Raw genomic sequence first — 22,123 nt, 5'->3', positions numbered from 1 at the left:
GATCTTACCAGAAAGTGATGAGGGGAAAATTTTCACATAAGTCAATATTTCAATATTGTTGGACTGTAAAGTGCCATCAATTGAAAGATGTATTCAAATTTCAAACACATTAAAATATCTTAGAATCAATTAAATATTATTTATTATGCATGGGAACTGTTAGGTTTCTTAAATTCTGTGGCATGTTTTCTTTTACCAATCTGGAAAATTATCAGCCATTATACCTTCATATATTGCCTCTGGGCCATTCTCTCCTAAAACTAAATGAGATCTTCTCATTATATCCTCTATGTTTCTTAACTTTCCTTCTGTATTTTCCACCTTTTAGTGTATGTACTTAATTTAGATAGTGGTTTGATCTTTTAGCAAACTAAAGCTCTCGTTAGCTTTGTCCAATGTACTGTTAAAATTAATTCACTGAGTGAATTTTGCTTATTTTGTTATAGCTTGAGAGCTTAATGTTCTTTCCCCAGAAAAGATTTATATTTGCTTCTGTCAAGTGCCTGGATACATTAATAGTCTAGGACCAACTTAATCCATATTTAAGGCTTAAAGTTGTCTGGACCACCCAAATGACATGAATATTATCTTCAATCTTCAGAAGAGCTGGTTTACCTAATCCTCATTCTTCCAGAAATTCTTTTTTTTGTTTTCAGTTTACTTATTTTGAGTGAGAGAGAGAGAGAGAGAGAGAGAGAAAACACACGCAGGGGAGGGGCAGAGACAAAGAATCTCAAGCAAGCTCTGCACTGTCAGTACAGAGCCTCTCACGGGGCTCAAACCCACAAACTGCGAGAGCATGACCTAAGGAGAAATCAAGAGTCAAGATGCTCAACCGAATGAGCCACCCAAGTGCCCCTACCTTATCCTCATGCCTAAGTGGGCCTAAGACTCTAACATTTTCCCCACTTCCCCCCTCTCCCCAAGCAAAGCGCCAACAAAAATCACAGCTCAGTCTCTCAGCTACCTCTTCTAGATCAGAACATACTTCCAGGGCAAAGCAGACTGGAATGCTTGGCTCATCTCTCTAGATTTCCATATTCTCTTATTCCTATTTTACAAATTTTTTGATTTTTTTGATTTTTGTTTTTTAAATTTACTTTTTGATTTTAACTTTTAAGATGTTCCAATATCATACGGATTTCTCTATTGTATTTAGTAGATAGAATGGTCCAAATTACCAGAAGTTTCCTAGAGCCTTGTATATTCTGTCACAGTTAAAACTCCCCCTGAACATCCCTTCCATCTATACTTTGCATTCAATTAACCATCACCATCCTAAGTCAAGCCAACATTTCCCTTTTACTTAGAATATTAAAATAGTTTTCCAATGGGTCATCCTGCTGATGGATAATCAGCTCATATTATCACCAATTTTTTTCCTGCACTAATGCCCTTTTATCACATTTCTCCATAAAACAACCTTCAAAGCTTTCCACTTAATAGGAATAAAAGGCCAAATTCATGCCCAGGTTCCCATGTCACCTGCCCTCCCAAGTCCAATCAAATGACATCTCATCAATAAATCCTTTCCTACCTGAGCGAGAAATAACCTTTTATGTATTCCCTTAAAACGTTATCTCTAAGTACCTTAAGGGTAAAAAATGGTATATGACACACTGCTCTTTGATGTTCTTCATCACTCAATGTCTCCTACTCAACTGATGTTCAAAAACATTCTTGAAATGTATGAAGTAGTAAGATAAGTAGCAAGACAGGGACAACACAGTAACTTCAGGTGAAGTCACTAATGGAGGAAATTGCTCCAAGTTCATTCAGCTAGGAGATGGTAGAGCAGAGATCCCATTAACCACTATAGTATATAGCAAGATGGTACATTTGCCTCTTTCCATACATGCTCCGCAATAACACTTAAACTGTTTAAATAGTAAAAGATCACTATAATATAGAAGAGTGAAGAATGCCATCACAAAAGCCTGCTTTCTGATAAACCAAATTTATTTTCACATCCCAAAAGTTAACTGTGAAACAATGTATCATTAGTGATGCAGCTAATAAGGAAAGTTCCATACCATCATAATAAACATACAAGTGCTGGTTCTAGTACCTATTCACTAAATGGTGTTAATCCTTCAGAATGAAAACCAGAAAGTTATTTGCTACGTAGTCTGCACTGAAATCCGTCTTCAAGATTCTTTGATTACACCTGCCCATTAAAAGTAGTAAGTCAAAGACCACCTGTATTTCCCCTCTCCTCAAAAATGCCAGTTAACTCATTAACACACACCTTATAGAGGAGATCCTGATTTTGTATTTGTTATCAACTCTAAAGGAGTTTGACTTGGGGGTTATGTCTCTAGCTCCTGACATACTAATATCTGATTTACATGCATGTCATAATTTTCAGAAATTACATACATATTACAAAAAATAAAACCTACAGATGGTTGAATTAAAATATTTACTAAATACTGACTACAGATTAGGAGTTCTGTTATGCACTAGCAATGAAAGACGAATAAGATAGTTTTTATGCCCAAACAACTCTAATGAAAGTGTTGAAATATTAAATCAAATACATTTAAAAATGCAACAGAAGAAGTGATTAATTTTTTGAGAAAAAAAGTCATCTTAGAAGTAAAGTTTAAGTTGGATTTTAAAGAACAATTAGGAAAAAGGATAAAGAGAAAGGCATGTCAGGCATGGGCCAACGACAGTACAATTCCCAAAGTGCTCCCTAGGGCTTTACAGCTAAAAGCCTACGTAGACATCCACAGAAGCCCCATGTCAGACAAAGGAAACAGACGCAAGGTTGAGTCAACACAAAAATGAATTTGGTGACATTTTAAAAGTTGTGTACTACTAAAGTGTAATATGAGAATAGAAATAAAGATACAGAAATAAAGAGAAAATAACAAAGGCAAACAGAAGCTGGCTTTTTAAATGTCTTGTCAAGGGAGGCAGGTGGGGAGAATGGGCAAAATAGGTGAAGGGGATTAAGAGGTACAAACTTCTAGTTATAGAACAAGTAAATCACAAAGATAAAAAGTACAGCAACAGGGAATACAGTCAACAATATGGTAATAACATTATATGGTGACATTATCATAATAAGCACTGAGTAATGTATACAATTATTGAATCACTATGCTATACACCTGAAACTAACATAACATTGTATTTAAATTATATTTCAAAAGTAACAATAATTTTAAAAATCTAAAACAAAAAAAGCCTTGTCATAAAAAGAAAGGGAAAAAAACCAACTCATTTTCATAGTCTCTCCTGCTAAAGGATTCATGCCTACCAGGAGCTGGGTAACTATAGTTTACAAAAAGCATAGTGCCTGAAGAAGACTCAATGAAGAATTCATTCTTTCAAAAGGGTAAGGATATATCCAGCTCTCAGAGGCTGAAAGAGCAGAAATATGAATTGTGATATCACATGCCCAATATGATGATATGAGCTGTGACGCCTGTGTCCAATGGCAACAGCATGTTCACTAAAACAGTTTGATGCTGTGATTTGGACACTTCCTGGATGCACAGCCTTCATGGAGGATTCGCAATCTTTAATGTTGTTTTCACTTATTCTCTTCAAGTTTGTTTACAACTAAAAACCCTCAATGATAACAGGAATGGAAAAGGCTCAGGATATGACAGATGAAATAATGGAAGCAACATCCCACAAAAATTATGATAAAATCAAAGCCCAGATGGAAAGGTTAGCCTTCTAAAGAAGTAGAAGGGCAGATATAGTTGTTGCTGCACTTCTGATTCTCTGATTTGCTGTTCTGCTTTATCTGGAGAAGCAAAGGAAGAAATCTAGTGAACAGAAAAAATTCTATTTATGTAACAGAAGAGAAATCAATCTACAGAGTAAAAATGCAGAAGGCTGGGTAAGAAAGAAAATGGCAAAGGTCTGGAAAGCTGCTATGAGAGATAAAAGATGACACCAAAAAATATAATTCGTCCCTTCTCCATTAGCCCTTCCTCACCTTTACCAAAATGTATTTTTAAAAGGAATAAATTACTTGTTTTTAGGGTCAGGACAAATTTGTTTAAACCATGGACTAGACATCTGGGAGCAAAATAAGAAGAATTATTGGCAGCAATCTATTTATACCTCTATGGCTCTCACTAGACCATAAGATCCTCCTCCAGGGCAAGGACTAGGGCTCCCTAATGAATAAACAAACAAAAAATTGGTATGTTTGGTATATGGAAATGAAGAATGACAACAGAGAGGACAGAATTTAAAGTACTTCACAATTTCGACTAGGATAAGATTTATCTTTAGTATGTCAAAATGAATAGAAAAGATACTTGAATGTATTCTGTGTTACTAAGCGGGAAGCAAGATTTTTTTTAATGCTATGTAACAAAATTATCGGCCATATTGTCTAACCTATGATTCTGGGGAACCTAAATTGTTACAAGATTGACATACAAGCCATCTTCATTTTTATACTCAAAGACAGGAAGGTGCACAGTGTCACCTGAAACTGTATTTCCTTACATTCTGGGTTTCTTTTCACTTTCCAAGGGTATTAAGGGAAGGTGAAGGAGAAGGCATGGAAAGGGGCCTAGGCATTGGTGTTTTTTAAAGTTCTCAGGGATTCTAATGTGCAACCACTTTAATAGTTTATCAGTTGATTCTTTGGGATTTCATAAATAGATGATTATACTGTCGACAAAAATTTCTCTTCCTTTTTTTAAATAAATGTTTTCATACAAATGAGCGTTGGGGCATCTGGGTGGCTCAGTCAGTTGAGCATCTAACTCTTGATTTTGGCTCAGGTCACGATCTCACAGTTTATGGGTTCGAGCCCCGCACTGGGCTCTGCACTGACCGTGTAGAAACTTGGGATTCTCTCTCTCTGCCCCTCTTCTGATTGCCGCTGTCTGCTGTCTCCCTCTCAAAATAAATAAGCTTTAAAAAAAAAAAAAAAAAAAAGAGTGCTTATTTTCTGAATCAGTTATCTTGTTATTATAAAAATTTTTTTTAACGTTTATTTATTTTTGAGACAGAGAGAGACAGAGAATGAGTGGGGGAGGGTCAGAGAGAGAGAGGGAGACACAGAATCTGAAACAGTCTCCAGGCTCTGCACTGTCAGCACAGAGCCCGACGCAGGGCTCGAACTCACGGACCACGAGATCATGACCTGAGCCAAAGTCGGACGCTTAACCGACTGAGCCACCCAGGCGCCCCGGTTATCTTGTTATTATAATGCTTTTCTGTGGTTATTGAAGAAAGTTCACAGCATACATAAAAGTATAAAGAAGAATCTAAAAATAACCCATAATCCTCCCATTCCCCAATCTTTATACCATTTATTTAATTTTCCATGTATTATTTTACTTATCAGAACTTCCAGTTCATTTAAATGCTGGTAACAGCCAGTAACCTTGTTTGGTTTTAATGGACATCCTTCCAATGTTTCAAAATTAAGGATAATTCTGCTATTGATGATTAGTTGATGTTCTTTATTAATACCTTCCTAGTTTGCTAGAAATTGTTTTTCTTTTTCTTTCTTTCTCTCTTTTTTTCTTTCTTTCTTCCTTTCTCTCTCTCTCTCTAATTTCAAGCCCGACATGGGGCTTGAACTCATGACTCTGAGATTTAAAAAAGTCAAATGCTCTACTGACTGAGCTAGCCGAGCGCCCCTACAAATTGTTTTCTTCTAACTCATGGGTAAATGCACAATGTATTAAATGCATTCCTAACATTTATTATAATTTCCTTTTGGTTTCCCTTTGCTAACCTGTTTTAAATTAAATTAGTAAGTGCTATAGATGAGTTTTCTCCCCAATGGTGACCTGTTTTTGCATTCCTAAGAGAAATCCTACTAGACCATTAATTCTTCCAATTTAACTGTTATTTTATTTATGAATTCAACAGCTATGTTCATAATAAAGACAGCTTTCCTATGCTGTCTTTGTCAAATTTTGTAACAAGGGTTATTGTGATTTGGCTAATAGGAATTAATAATGTCCTATCTTTTTCTATGTTCTGAAATAATTTTCAATAGAAACTGGCAGTTCCTTGATGGTTTATTAGATAGAACTTGACCATAAAATCATGTAGTGTTTTTTGGAGAAGTAGAGGGATCTTTTGGTATATTTACTACATTCTTCCGTGGTTATTTTTCTACTTCTTATGGAGCAATTTAAGTAATTTCCATTTCTAAGCTTTCAAATATATTGGTAAAAGTAGCATACAGTATTCAGTTATAACTTTGAAATATTTTTCCCATCTGTAATTATGAATTATTCCCAATGTTTATTTGTGCCCTCTTCCTAGTCCCCATCACATTTACCAATAGTTTATTTCCTAACCCTTTTCAAAATAGCTTTAACTTTTTAAGAGCAGTTTTAACTCACAGCAAAACTGAGGATTAAGTACAAAGCATTCCCATATACCCTTTACCCCCACACACGCACAACCTGGTCCACTAGCAACATCTCACGTTGGAGTGGCACATCTGATAGAATCAATGTACCTACATCAACACATCATTATCAAAGTCCATAGATTACATTAGGGTTCACTTTTGTGTTGCATCTACATCTTATGGGTTTGGAAAAATGTACAATGACATGTACCCACCTTAACAGTTTCATACAGAGTAGTTTCACTGCCCTAAAAATCCTTTTTGCTCCACATATCCATCCTTCCCTTCCCCATCTCCTGGCAAGCACTGATCTTACTGGTCTCCACAGTTTTGCCTTTTCCAAAACGTCATATGGTTGGAATCATACAGTATGTAGCCTTTACAGATTGGTTTCTTGCATTTAAGGTTTCTCCATGTCTTTTCATGACTTCATGGCTTATTTCTCTTTAGCATTAAATAATATTCAATTGTCTGGATGTATACCACAGTTTATTCATCCACCCACCAACTGAAGGGCATCTGATTGCTTCCAAGTTTTAGCAATTATGAATATTCAAGTGCAGGTTTTTGTGTGGAAGCAAGTTTTCAACTCATTTGGGTAGACACAAAAAGTGTGACTACTGGATCGTATGGTAAGAACATGCTTAGTTTTGTAAGAAACTGCCAAACAGGAAGCAGAGGGGCTATGCCATTTTGTATCCCCACCAGCAATGAGAGTTCTCGTTGCTCTACAACCTCACCAGTATTTAGTAGTGTCAGTGTTGTGGATTTTAGCCATTCTAATAGGTATGCAGTGGTATCTCATTTTAATTGGCAATGCCCTAATGATATATGATGTTGAGTATCTCTTCATATTAGCTTATTTAACATCTATATCCTCCTTACTGTGATGTCTATTCAGATTTTTGCCCATTTCAAACTTTTTTTTTTTAATTATTACTGAGTTTTAAGAGTTCTTTGTATATTTTGGTTAACAGTCTTTATCAGAGGTCTTTCACAAATATTTTCTTCAAGTCTGTGGTTTGCTTCTCATACTCTTGATATGTCCCTTTTAAAAAATCCATTTCAAAAAATATTTTTGTTTTATGTATTTTTGTTCCCTATTTCATTTATGTTGTTTTTATCTCTATCTATGCTGCTCTCTTTTTGTGGTTTTCTAAGTTCCTATTTCAAATGCTTAGTTTGTTTTCTACCTCTTTTTCTCTTATAAAGATACAAAGCCTATAAATTCCCCTGTATCTCTTCAGCCATATCCTCCTATATTTGTACTTTCACTGTGTAGTTATAATCATTTTTGGATAATAAGAATTATTTGAAAGTATGAAAATAAAACGCATATCAATTTTTACTGGAATTCATTATAGCCTAAATTTGACCAATTTGAAAATAATATACTCTGAAATGTACCAAATACCAATACATATTTTAAATCCTCTCTGTTTACTGATGAACGGTCTAGAAGAAAACACATTATTTTAAGACAAGTTATGTGCCAAGGGAGATATGGGAAACTGAGGAGCCTCAAAACAAGAATAAAGTTATTAAATAAGTTGGATACTGTTGAAATAAACAATTTAAGATGGCTAAATAGCAGAATGGGTACAAAAAGAAAAGCAAGTTAGTGAAATAAATAAAGATAAACCTGAGGAACTTCACACACCAGAGTAGAAAGACAAAGATGACAAGCACAGAAGAAACATTTTGAAAAAAGTTAAACTTCAAACGAAGATCCAGAAATTTCAACATGTGACTAACAGGAATTCCAGAAAGCATCAGGAGAATATAAAAAAGATAATACTAAAGAAATAATAGCCAGGAATTTCCCCAAACCAAAAAAATTAGTTCTCAGACTTAAAGGTCCCAACTGGACATGCTTTCAAAATCTACAAAATTTCAGAATATTAAAAGATTCTCTTAGAGCCCTTAAAAATTTAGCACATATGAAATGATTTAAATGACCAAAGATATATTCTGGAGAGAAAAAGGATAAATTTGGAGAAAATAGTAGGATGCAAGAAACTAATCAGCCAAAACAAACAAACAAACAAACAAACAAACACCAGTTAAATATATGAGAGCAAAATTGCCTGTAAAGGTGGCCACTAGAAAAACTGAAATAAAATGAGTAACTCTGAAACTACGGGGGGGGGGGGGGGGGGGGGGGGCGGGGGACTTGATCAAACCAATAAAATAAACAAATAGAAAACATAATAAATATAAAGCACATCTTACATGGGAGTAATTATATCTAAAAGTGTGTCAGTGCTAATATCAAACGTAGAGTATAATGTGAAACTCATTAAATGAGAAAAAGATACTGGATATTCATTTTAAAACACTATTTAAAAATATTATAAATATCCAATAACATATCTTCAGAATATATAAAAAACTGAAATTACAAAAAGGAACTGAAGAGTTCACACACACAGAAGTTTCCAAGAAGCTGCCTACTTTTTAATTCATACTTACCACATGTAAGTACAGTATTTAATTGAAAAATGCTTTCAGCAGTATCAGTAGTGTTACAGGAGAAAATTCAGAATGTCTTTGGAGAAATAAGAAACTGTAAGCCTCATTCACTAGAAGATCAGATGTAAATAATGAAAACTCCTTTTCCAAATAGAAGTGTCATAAAATACGTCAGAAAACAAATGTTACCAAAGTTAAAAAATACCACTGACTTCAAAAAGGGTAGTCAGACCCAGCAGGGACAGTGCAGGCAATCACACTGAGGAGGCATTTTATTCTTCATGAACCCTGGGAAAGCCATATAGCATATGTTGAAGAACATAAGCAATTCTGGAGTCCAATAAACCTGAGGTGGGAGTGCTAACTCCTTGTGTTACAAAACTGAGATAAATATATTAAGCCCTAAACCTTAGTTTTTGTATCAGTTAAGTGGAGATAATAGTTTCTAGCCCCTTAATAAAGCTATAAGAAGGATTAAATGAAATAATGCCTGGCACAAAGGGCTCAATAACTGATAACTATTATTTGTTACCATTAAATTGTAGTTGGGGCACAAGATGTGAGAAAGTGAGTAATGTTCTTATTTATTATCTGTTTTGCAAAATTCTTTCAATTTTAAAATCAAATGGGAAATACTTTCCATTTATTTATCATAATATCTGGGTTCTCAATTCCCAACAACTAGTTGTAATTTTTTATTAAAATTAGGATTGTTAATTTTAAACCGAAGAATATGGCTGATAAATACAAGCTTTCACCCTACCACCTTAACAAGTGCTAATTTACAATCCAAGGAAGAAAAAAAGATTAAGAATGGCATTAATATTGTCCTTCTCTAGTCCCTGCAATTTCCTCCCTTCTAGAACCAGAAACATTTTCAGAGAGAAAATATAAAAAATACTCACTGGAATATAATCTTGCCTGAAACCAGAGAAAGAGTCCAAACAGCTATTTTGATGGTCAGGATACCCTGAGCAACTTCTTCATTTTTACTGAATAAAGGTCATTAATATGCTTAACATTGATATAAAGTTTTATGGACAAGAAATTTTTAATTAATGGAAGATATAAATTATGTTTGAAGGCTGTATCAAGGGCTTTTTTAAATGTGTTTTCTTTTCTTTTATTATTTTAAATAGGCTCCATACCCAACGTGAGGTTTGAACTCAGGAACCTGAGATCAAGAGCCACAAGCTCCACTGAATGAGCCAGCCAGGTGCCCCCTAAGAGGTTTTTTAAAACTCATTTTTAGTTCTCAGTACTCAAGAGGATGTAATTTAGAAGATACTGAAGGAGAGCCCCCTCACCTCCATAATAAAAGAAGGAACAATGAGCCTGAGTTCCCTAACACTAAGTTTACTGTAAAATTTACACAAGGAATGCAAGAAATTAAAGCACATACTGGTATATAAATCAATTCCTTATCTGCTTCTTATAAATTCAGTTCGACAAGCTTTCTGTGTTATTTGTAAGTACAAAGCTGACAGTATAGTTCCTTACCTTTCCATTAGCTTCTCTTTATCCCAATTGAAGTGGCTAAGGAGTATTCTTGTGATAGTTGCTGGATTCTAAAGAAGGGGGGAAAAAAAGTTATTTTAAGGTAATAGTACTTAAGTGAATTTTTAGGTTGAATTTAAATTTCATCCCACCCAAATTTCCTTTCCTAAGATTTTTCTTTATTCTACAAAGAAAATATAAAATTTAATTGTAAGATCAAAGCAATTTAAAAATAGTTTGCCATACTAATTTGTCAGGTTTCTATGGGATTCTAAAGCAGAATTCAAAATAAGCCAAAAAGAAATCGAAAATTTACTGTATTAAATCAAGCACTAATTAAAATTCACTGATTTCTGCAATTAAAATTTAGCAGACTGTCACACTGTTAATTGACAAAATTTCTATTCAATAAAATTTCTAACACCTTCAGTAGAAACCATTTATAAGTCAGAAAGTCCTTCAGAGATATTTAATGAAAAAGACAAAATATCTGTACTGTGTAATAATTTAGAGAATATAATCCGAGGATGCTGTTTCATTTCTGAAAAGAAAGGCTAACACCATGAAATAAACCCAAAATTTACTGTCCTACTGTTTAATGCTGTCATTTATTTTTATTAACATTTATTTCCATTTCTCATGAAATTAGGTTACTATTTGGGTACAGAATTTTAACTTAAAACTCTAGTAACAATGTCAGAGGTATAACTCAAACCTCAATCTGTTTGTTTGTAGGTCACAGTACAATTTTATTACATCAAGTAACATTTCAAAAAGAATCTCTGTATAAAATTATTTTGTGACACCATAGTTAGACCAGAGTTTTAGTTAGCCACTAATTTAATTAAAAGGTAATCTTGTATAAAAATAGTCATGAAAGAAATCTGTATCAATTATTCTCAACAATACCATTTGTCACAGAGAAATTCACATAACATTCAATACCCTCCAAAAAAGCCAAAGATGCAGACATGTTAACTCTCTCATTCACCCACTCTAGGCACATGTGGCTAATCCATTTAGGTACTCCTTGCTTCTTGGGTCCAGACTCCTCCAGAATCCTCCTTTAACACAGCATTTAACAGACTCCACCACTTTACAAGAGTTAATATGTGAGGGGGTGGGGGGGGACCTATTAACTGATCCTATGTTATGTTTGTTTGTACAGAATATACATTGTTGTGTCCAGCTCTCTCAGAAATGTGATCCAACAATTTATTAACTCCCCCCCCAAAAAAAAAACCCAACTCAACTCTTGTTTGGAAACAGGTTTCCACAATAGGATTTGCCTACAATTAAAACAGTTATTCATTTAGGTTTAGACACATGAAAAATAAAAGTGGTAATCCTATCAATTGGGAGAATGAAGTCTAGAAGTGCCGATGAGAACTGTGTGACTGTAATTTTGTGGCACCCAATATACTGTATTTTCTGCCACTAGACAGAATGCTTAGAGAAAAATGTTTCAGGAGGTGTTGAGTCTCGACTTGCAAACAGAAAAAAGGGAGAGGGGAACAAATGCCCTCTCTGACTTGATGCTGCAATAGTGTCTTTTCTGTGCTTGAGTTTCAATATCAGAAACTTCTATCCAGAGGTTCCCAAACCTGTTACTGATTCATCCAAAATTACTATGGAAAGTTCTGTTAAAATACAGATCCCCAGGTTCCACCACCATAGTTCTACTTAATAGGTTTAGGAAAGGACAGGACCAAATGTGCTCATGATCCAAAGGACTCAGAAAATTAGACCAGCAGTTCCCCAGGGAAGAAAACATGACAACTTTTCTACTTTTTTAGCTCATCCTTCAAAAATTCCTGTGTAGGTGTGTATGTGTTTGTTTAATAATGTGTGTATTATATTAAAGGTACATGCTCAAAAGTTTTTCCCAAAAGGACAGACTAAAAAAATTCATCTAAACCACAGTGGCATGATAATGCCAAAATACCTATATTCTGCGAGGGTCTATGCTATGGGACAGGAAATATTTCACAATACTAACTAATAATTTTTGGTTCACTATTTCAGTGTAGGTGGCTCAGATCATTTATGTGCACTACATATAAGGAAAGGTAATGGGGGAATAACATATAATGTGAATCTACTGTATGTGAGGCCCTGTAGAAGGTACTTTATATACCTCATTTAATTCTCAAAGCTCTAAGGTAAATATACTTATCTGCCATTTTAAATATGCAAAAACTATGATTAGAATCTTTGGAGATTATAAAAATTACCCAATATTATCCAGTTAAGTGGAATAGTTGTGACTTCTAGCCTAAAACAATCTGAATCTAATATTCTTTCAGTTATTCCATGTAATAGAACCCAAAAGGAACATTAAAGATATCATTTACTAGTCATATGTCTATGACTATCTGTGCTGACAGTGCAGAGCCCGGAGCCTGCTTCAGATTCTGTGTCTCACTCCCTCTCTGCCCTTCCTCCCTTGCTCACGCTCTGTCTCTGTCTCAAAAATAAACATTTAAAAGTTTTTTTTTTTTTAATGGGTATATTTAGTCATATAGTTATACATCAGTAATGTTAATTTATTTAAAAACAAAACAGTCTGACTTCTGGTCCTGGCCAAGATGGAATAATAAGCTAACTATAGCGTCTCTCTCTCTCCCCCCCGACTGATTACAACTAAAAATTGGACAAAATACTCTTAAAATTAAACAACAGCAAGCAGATTGGGGAGGGAAATGAAGAACAAATAAGGTGGTGGTGAATATCCTGTTTGTTTTTTAACCTTTACTTCCTGGCTTTGACCCATGGGTGGGCCAAATAGAGAAACTGTATAGCAGGCATGAGCATCTAACACTAAGAGGATTGCATCATTTTGGCTAGAGGGTTATGGGAAAAGGCTACTACTAAGGTAGGGAGAATAGTTTTTTTTTTTCCTTCTTTTGTTTCTCTAGGTCCTGCCCTGAGCCCTGCTGCAACCATGAGACTCCACTGCTCCAGAATGACAAGAGAAACCTACTGCTCTGAACAGAAGAATAAGGAAGAGGGCCCTGAAAGGGGGGAGGGGGAGTGGAAATCCCTATTCTTTTCTTTTTTCTCTTGCCACTTCATCTCAAGGCACAGGTAAGAAACTAAAAGCTAGAGAACTCCAAGCTTCAGGCTAGAGGAATGAAGGGCCTCTGGGAGTCAACAGTGTAGGGGAAATCACTGAGAAGAGAAAGATGGAGAAGTGATCCTTAAATCTGCAAATGAACCAAGTCCTGGGCTCAATTACAAGCTATGTATATGTGGAACATGGCAATTACAGGAGAGGCTTTTAGAATAGAGCTATGGTGCATTATGGTATATATAACTGCCCAAGTCCTAGATCAACCTAAGTGGGAAAGGGAGGGGCAAACTCAACACAGCAAGGGCTTTGAAAACTGAACAGATAATGGAAAAACTGCCCATATAAACTGAGAAAGAATATGCAGTCATAACCCAATTGGACTTACCTCTTTACTAGAACAAATAAAAAATCCTCACCTCCCTAAAGGATTTTAACAGGATTCAGAATCTCACAACAAAATATTCAAAATACCCAGGATAGAATCCAAAAGTTAACAGACAGAGCAAGAACAACAAAAATGTGACCAAAGCCTTTAAATTTTTTTCTTATGTTTATGTATTTATTTAGAAAAAGAGAGCAAAAGCAGGGGAGGGGCACAGAGAGAAGGGGAGAGAGAGAATCCCAAGCAGGTTCCATGTTCCATACCAAGCCCGACGTGGGGCTCGATCCCATGACCTTGAGATGATGGTCGGAGCCGAAATTAAGAGTTGGGTGGTCAACCGAGTGAGCCACCCAGGCACCCCAGAAATACCAAAGACTTTTAAAGCAGCTATTAAAAACATGATCCATTAGGTAAGAATGGACACCTTAAAATGATGAACCAAATTCTTAGGAAAGAAATGTAAGTTATAAAAAAAGAACCAAATGGAAAGTTTAGAACTAAAAAACAAAAGTTTACTGGATAGGCTCAAAAGCAGAAAGGAGATGACAGAGAAATCACTGAAACTGATGTATCAGTAAGAGTTATCGAAATTTAACAACAGAAAAACTAATTAAAAAAAAAAAAAAAAAAAAAGAATAGTCTCCAGGTACCTGGGCGGCTCAGTTGGCTGAGCGTCCAACTCTTAATTTCAGCTCAGGTTCTGGTCCCAAGGTCATGGGATTGAACCTTGTGTGGCGCTTCAGGCTGAGCGTGAAGCATTTTTTTAAAAGAACAGTCTCTCAGGGTCCTGTGGGGTAATATCAAAAGTTGTCAGCCTAGAATTCTATATTCAGGGAAAGTCAAGTTCAGGATTGAAGACAAAGATATTCTCAGACAAAAGAAAACTGAGAACTCACTGTCAGGAGACCTGTTCTAAATGAAATGCTAAAGTTCCTCAGGTGCAAGGGAAATGTTACACTGTGTTAACTGGAATTTAAATAAAAACCTGAAAATAAAGTGTTATTATTAAGAAGAGAGGAGGGGAGGGAAGGAAAGAATACCACCTGATCTCAAAACATACTATAAAGCTCCAGTACTGGCAAAAGGATAGACACAACAATCAAAGGAACAGAAGCCAGAAACAGATCCATACAAATATGGCAAAATGAGCTTTTGCAAAGGTGCTAAAACAATTCAAAGGGTCGGGGGTTGGGGGGGAACCTTTTCAAAATAACCAATCCTACAATGATTAAGACATCCTATAGGGACATCTGGGTGGCTCAGTCAGTTAAGCTTCCAACTTCAGCTCAGGTCATGATCTCACAGTTCATTCAGGCTCTATGCTGACAGCTCAAAGCCTGGAGCCTGCTTCGGTTTCTGCGTCTCCCTCTCTTTCTCTGCCCCTCCCTCACTCACACTCTGTCTCTCTCAAAAATAAATAAACATTGGGGCGCCTGGGTGGCGCAGTCGATTAAGCGTCCGACTTCAGCCAGGTCACAATCTCGTGGTCCGTGAATTCGAGCCCCGCGTCGGGCTCTGGGCTGATGGCTCAGAGCCTGGAGCCTGTTTCCGATTCTGTGTCTCCCTCTCTCTCTGCCCCTCCCCTGTTCATGCTCTGTCTCTCTCTGTCCCAAAAATAAATAAACGTTGAAAAAAAAAAAAATTTTTTTTAATAAATAAATAAATAAATAAACATTAAGACATCTATTTTTTTTTAATCAACTGTAACCTATAAAGACTTTACACAAAATTAATAATGGATCAGACCCAAATGTAAATCATAAGACTATGTAACTTCTAGGCGAAAATCTTTGTGGTCTTGGTTTGGGCAAACAGTTCTTAGATAACAAAAGCACAATCCGTAAGAAAAACTGATAAACTGGGGGTGCATGGGTGGCCTGTTCAGTGTCCGACTTTGGCTCAGGTCATGATTACGGCTCGTGGGTTCAAACCCCACGTCAGGCTCTGTGCTGACAGCTCAGAGCCTGGAGCCTGCATTTGATTCTGTCTCCCTCTCTCTCAAAAAGAATAAATAAACGATAAAAAAAATTAAAAAAAGAAAAACTGATAAACTGGAATTCACTAAAATGGAAAGAACACTTAATAAAATGGAAAGACAGGCCAGAGGCTAGGTGAAAATATATGCAAATCATATTTAACAAAAAACTTGTATTTAGAACACATAAATTTTCAAAATCTCCCGAAACCTAATAAAACAAAAACCCAATTTTAAAAGTAGGTAAAAGATTTGAACACTTTACCAAAGAAAATCTACATAGAGACACGAAAAAGAGTAAGAAAAGATGCTGAACATTATTAGTTATTTGGAACACAGGAATTGAAGCCACAATGTCACCACCATAAGCCTACTAGAATATGTGTGGGGAGAGAAGGAACCTATCAGACAATACAAAGTACTGCAGAGGATGTGGTACAACTGGAACTTTCATACACTGCTGATGGGAATGCATAATAATACAGCCAACAAGAAAATATTTAACAATTTCTTATAAGGTTAAACACATATTTACTACAACCTCAAAATCTCATCAGGAATTTACCCTAAAACTTATGTTCACCCAAAATCCTATATAAGGAGGCTTACAATGCTTCATTAGTACCTGGCAAAAACTGGAAACAGTCCAAATGTTCCACAACTGGGGAATGGATCCAACAAACTGGTATGTCCAACAATGGAATATTACTCAGCAATAAAAAGAACTATGGCTATATATATAACAACATGAAAGAATCTCAAATGCAAATTCTAGGTGAAAGAAACCATATTCAAGAGGCTACATATTGTATGATTCCACTTATATGACACCCTGGAAAAAGTAAAACTACAGGATTAGTATAAATCCCTGGCTGCCAAGAATTAAGGGTGGGGGAGGATTTGAACGAACAGGGTAGAAGGAAGGAATTTTTTAGGGGGCCACTATGGAACTGTTCTGTGTGTAGATTGTAGTAGTGGATACACAACTCCAGACACTGGTCAAAATTCATGGAACTGTACACCAAAAGTATAAATTTTATGTAAATTAAAATATAATTTTTAAATATTAAGTGTAAAAGTTTTTAACCTACACTGGAGCACCTATAATGGAGTTGTGACTGTTTAAGGTACAATATGTGTCGGGGTACCTGGGTGGCTCGGTAGGTAAAAAGTTTGACTCTGAATCTTGACTCAGATCTTGGATCTTAGGGGTAGGTTGTTAATTTAAGGCCTGTGTTGGGTTCTGTACTGGGTGTGAAGCCTACGTAAAAAAATGAGGCGGGGGTAGGGGGGAAGAATGGGGCACCTACATGGCTCAGTTAGTTAAAGCATCTGACTCTTGATTTTGGCTCAGGTCATGATCTCAACAGTTCGTGAGATCGAGCCCTACTATCAGTGCAGAGCCTGCTTGGGATTTTCTCTCTCCCTCTGCTTTTTCCCCACTCTCCCTCAAAATAAAATAAACATTTAAAAAGAAAATGGGCAGCCACTCTGGAAAACAGTAGGGAGGTTCCTCAAAAAATTAAAAATAGAACTACCCTACGACCCAGCAATTGCACTAGGCATTTATCCAAGGGATACAGGTGTGCTGTTTCGAAGGGACACATGCACCCCCATGTTTATAGCAGCACTATCGACAATAGCCAAAGTATGGAAAGAGCCCAAATGTCCCTCGATGGATGAATGGATAAAGAAGATGTATATATATGTATGTGTATATATATATATATATATATATATATATATATATATATATACACACACACACACATACACACACACACACAATGGAGTATTACTCGGCAATCAGAAAGAATGAAATCTTGCCATTTACAACTACGTAAATGGAACTGGACGGTATTATGCTAAGTGAAATTAGTCAGAGAAAGACAAAAATCATGTGACTTCACTCATATGAGGACTTTAAGAGACAGAACAGATGAACATAAAGGAAGGGAAACAAAAATAATATAAAAACGGCAGGGGGTGGGGGACAAAACAGAAGAGACTCATAAATATGGAGAACAAACTGAGGGTTACTGGAGGGGTTGTGGGAGGGGGGATGGGCTAAATGGGTAAGGGGCACTAAGGGATCTACTCCTGAAATCATTGTCGCACTATATGCTAACTAATTTGGATGTAAATTTAAAAAAATAAAAAATAAAACAAGTTAATAAATAAAAAAAAGAAAGAAAGTACAAGTGTCAAAAGAACAATGCTGAATAGAACACAGACATGAAATTATTCAATGCCAGGCACTTTATATACATTATTATTTGATTTAGTCATCACATCGATACTTTATATAAGGTAGGCATTATTCACATTTTACAGATAAGGTTAGAGAGGTTAAGTGACTTGACCCAAGATGAAACAGATTAATAGGATCTGAATATTAGGAAAAATTTATAAAAATGTATGCTTACAGTACCACCCTTAAAAGATTCTGATTTAAATGCTTTAGGCTGGGGACTAATAAAAGGAGAGAAATCACCTATGCGTGCTACCAAAATTCTTGATTAGTTGTGTAGAACATCAATTCAAGCCCTTGGTTGAAATAACTCTTCATCCTATTCTTACTGGCGGTTTTTTTTTTAAAGATATAAACAAAGCAAGAAAAGACCTAACACAATCTGAAATCTCATATACTCTCTAGCTGTAAACTCTAAAACAATGGTCCCTCATTTGGGCTATGTATTAAAATCTCCCTAGGAACTCTAAAAATATCAATACTTAAACTTCACCAGAGCAATTCTGATTCAATTATCTGGAGTGGACATGGGTATGTGAATTTCTTACTCAAATTTTTTTTTACCTAAAATTCCCCAGATGATAGTAATATGCAGACAGAATTAGGAACTACTGCTCTAAATAGTTTCCAACTGTGAGAGCTCTGAAAGAGTATACATTTAGAACTCTAATATGAATATAGAAGTGTAATACTGTAGTAATTTGAAGAAAATTACATTCTAAGGTGATAGCAAGTGTTTGCTTTGAAAGTATCTACAAAGTTCTGCTTTTGCACTTTTTTAAAGTTTATTTATTTTTTGAGAGAGAGAGCATGCAAAATCAGGGGAGGGGCAGACAGAGAGAGGGAGAGAAAGAATTTCAAGTAGGCTCTGTGCCATCAGTGCAGAGCCTGACTCGGAGCTCAATCTCACGAATCTGTGAGATCATGACCTGAGCCAAAATCAAGAGTGGGACGCTTACAGGACTGAGCCACCCAGGCACCCCCTGCTTTTGCCCTGAAAAGTAAATCTGAACATGCCAACTGTCCCAGCTGAGGCCTTAATATCAATGCACTATCATCCTCCATTCTTTGATCAAGTGGTTCTCAATGTGGGTAGCATTTTAGAATCATCTGAGGAACTTTCAAACACCTGTATTGGGCCACACCCCACAACAAATACATCATCGGACGAGTGTAAGGAAAGAACCCGTGCATTACCATTTTTTGAAAGCTCATTGGCAATTCCATTACACAGCCAAGATGAAGAACCACAATTCTAGTTGTACACATGAATGCAGAGCCTACGTTTAAAAGAATGTGACAGATCTCCTAGTAGACCCAATCAAGTTACTGAGTAACATTCCAATGATTAGTACTGTGGGGAGGCAACTATTTTTTGACATTAGACGTTTGACTTTGGCTCAGGTCATGATCTTGCAGTTTGTGAGTTCGAGCCCCACATCGGGCTCTGTGCTGACAGCTCAGAGCCTGGAGCCTGCTTTGGATCCTTTGTCTCCTTCTCTCTCTGCCCCTCCCCCACTTGTGCTCCATCTCTGTCTCAAAAATAAATAAATGTAATCCAAAAAAATTTTTTTAAAAAGGGAAAGCTCAATATTAAATGAATGGGTTTTATAATATAATAGTCTAGGATGAAGCAGCAAGAAGACACTTTTTTAGCCCAATTAACACACACAGAAAGGCCTCAAAGTATAGCTTTTCATCTATCTCATAATTTGATCTGAAATGAAATTAAACAGGTTATACACTCCATCTCAAAACTCAGTTTGACAATTTTCCTACAAAAGAATGGGCTCATAAAAAAGAATGAAATCTTGCTGTTTGCAACAACATGGATGGATCTAGAGAGTACCATCCTAAGTGAAATTAAGTCCGTCAGAGAAAGACAAATATCGTATGATTTCACTCATATGTGGAATTTAAGAAACAAAACAAATGAGCGAAGGGGAAAAAAAGACAGGCAAACCAAAAACAAACTCTTAACTAGAGGGAACTAATGGTTGCCAAAGGGAAGGTGGGAGGGAGATGGGTAAATAGGTGTTAGAGATGAAGGAGTGCACTTGTGATGAGCACCAGGTGTTGTATGAAAGTGCTGAATCACTATCTAGTACACCTGAAACTGCACGTTAACATTGTATGTTAACTGAAATTTAAATAAAAACTTCTTTTAAAAAGGCCTTGTTTTTATAGTATGTTTCCATGTAGCTTAATCTACATGCTCCTTAAGAGAGCTGCTGCTGATCCAAATTTTATAGACTATTGCTTCGTAATGCCTTACTTAATATTAGGAACCCAAAAGCCATATTTTATAAAAAGTTCTACATAGAAATATTTGCAACACCTAAAATAAACAGTAAATAAGCAAACACACAAGTCCATAAGAAGACAATACAACACAAATGGATGGTTTATGAATTCTAAGAATACAATTAGCTGAAAAACAAGAAAATATTCAACCTTCTTAATACAGTGGTTTGTTTTTTTTTTAATGTTTTATTTATTTTTGAGACAGGGAGAGACAGAGCATGAACAGGGGAGGGTCAGAGAGAGGGAGACACAGAATCTGAAACAGGCTCCAGGCTCTGAGCTGTCAGCACAGAGCCCGACGCGGGGCTCGAACTCACGGACCGCGAGATCATGACCTGAGCCGAAGTCGGCCGCTTAACTGACTGAGCCACCCAGGCGCCCCTTTAATACGGTGTTTTTAATTTACCACAATGGCTAAAATCTTAAAAATTTATAATATGCAGGGACAGAGGAGGGGAAATGTCCCATGTTAGCGAAATGGCAACTTTGGTAAAATTTTTGTGAGAGTAGTTTGGCAGAACTCAACAAAATTTAAAACACACATGACCATAGAGCACCTGGGTGGCTCAGTCAGTTGGGCATCTGACCAGCTCAGGTCATGATCTCGCGGTCTTTGAGTTCGAGCCCCACATCAGGCTCTGTGCTGACAGCTGGGAGCCTGGAGCCTGCTTCGGATTCTGTGTCTCCCTCTCTCTCTGTTCTCCCCTGCTTGTGCTCTGTTACTCTGTCTCTCAAAAATAAATAAAGATTAAAGAAACCAATTTTTAAATGCACATGACCTAAGATAGGATCTAGAGATTCCACTTCCAGGAACTTACTCTGCAGAAATATGTAAGTGTAGAAGGGGAAGGAGAAGAAATTTTACATGCACATTATTTGGAAAAGCAATAAGGCAAAGATAACCTACATTCTTCCAAGGGGGGGCGGAATGCCTACAAATTATGCCATATCCATACTTAGAACATTATGCAGCAATTAATAAACGAAAGAAAATAGGTCTGTACGCATGCACATGGAAGGATATCCATGACACATCACTAAGTGAAAAAAAAAAAGCAAGTTACTGAGCAATGTATAATATTTCATTTTTGAGTTTAAAAAAAAGGTAAAGTTCTATGATATATTCAATATGTAATAAAATGTTTAAAAGGATTTATATTAAAGTTGCTCTGAAAAAGAAAAAAATAAATAAAGCACCTCTGGAGAGTTACCATCCTTGAGGGAGGTGCTTATTTGGGAATGAGGTGAAAATGTGTTTTTTTCTGTACTGTATTACTTTTGTAACAATCAACTATCGGGGCGCCTGGGTGGTGCAGTCGGTTAAGCGTCCGACTTCAGCCAGGTCACGATCTTGCGGTCCGTGGGTTCGAGCCCCGCGTCAGGCTCTGGGCTGATGGCTCAGAGCCTGGAGCCTGTTTCCGATTCTGTGTCTCCCTCTCTCTCTGCCCCTCCCCCGTTCATGCTCTGTCTCTCTCTGTCCCAAAAATAAATAAAAACGTTGAAAAAAAAAATTAAAAAAAAAAAAACAAAAACAAAAAACAGTGTAAGTCTTGCTTCTCAAACTGTAGTTCACAAAATCAATCACCTGAGAATCTGTTAGAAATTCAGAATCCTAAGTCTCAATCCACATCTACTGAATCATTTCAACCAGACTCTCAAAGGTGCCTCCCACAGGTTTCTGAAGTGATACATATGCATAGTGAAGTTTGACAAGCACTGATACAAGCTACAGGAAGTTCTGAGAGTTCGTTATACTAACTCTGAAAGGTTTCATTTCCATTTCTCCTTAATTTTAAATACTTGACTTCTTTTTA

The 22,123-nt window shown here is 36.3% G+C and overlaps 1 protein-coding gene across 1 annotated transcript in view; it reads right to left on the bottom strand.

Annotated features, from left to right (window-relative positions):
• The window catches only part of ARIH1 (ariadne RBR E3 ubiquitin protein ligase 1), a 126,332-nt gene that overhangs the window by 65,385 nt on the left and 38,824 nt on the right, over window positions 1-22,123 (bottom strand). The window contains exon 2 of the mRNA XM_025919083.2: window positions 10,328-10,395. Coding sequence (XP_025774868.1) covers window positions 10,328-10,395 — 68 coding nt within the window. The remainder of the gene's footprint in view (window positions 1-10,327; window positions 10,396-22,123) is intronic.

This window comes from Puma concolor, chromosome B3 (genome assembly GCF_028749965.1).
Source record: "Puma concolor isolate L17-30 chromosome B3, mPumCon1.1.hap2, whole genome shotgun sequence".
Lineage (NCBI taxonomy): Eukaryota > Metazoa > Chordata > Mammalia > Carnivora > Felidae > Puma > Puma concolor.
Note: the sequence above shows the minus strand (reverse complement) of the source record. Positions and strands in the feature narration are given on the sequence as shown.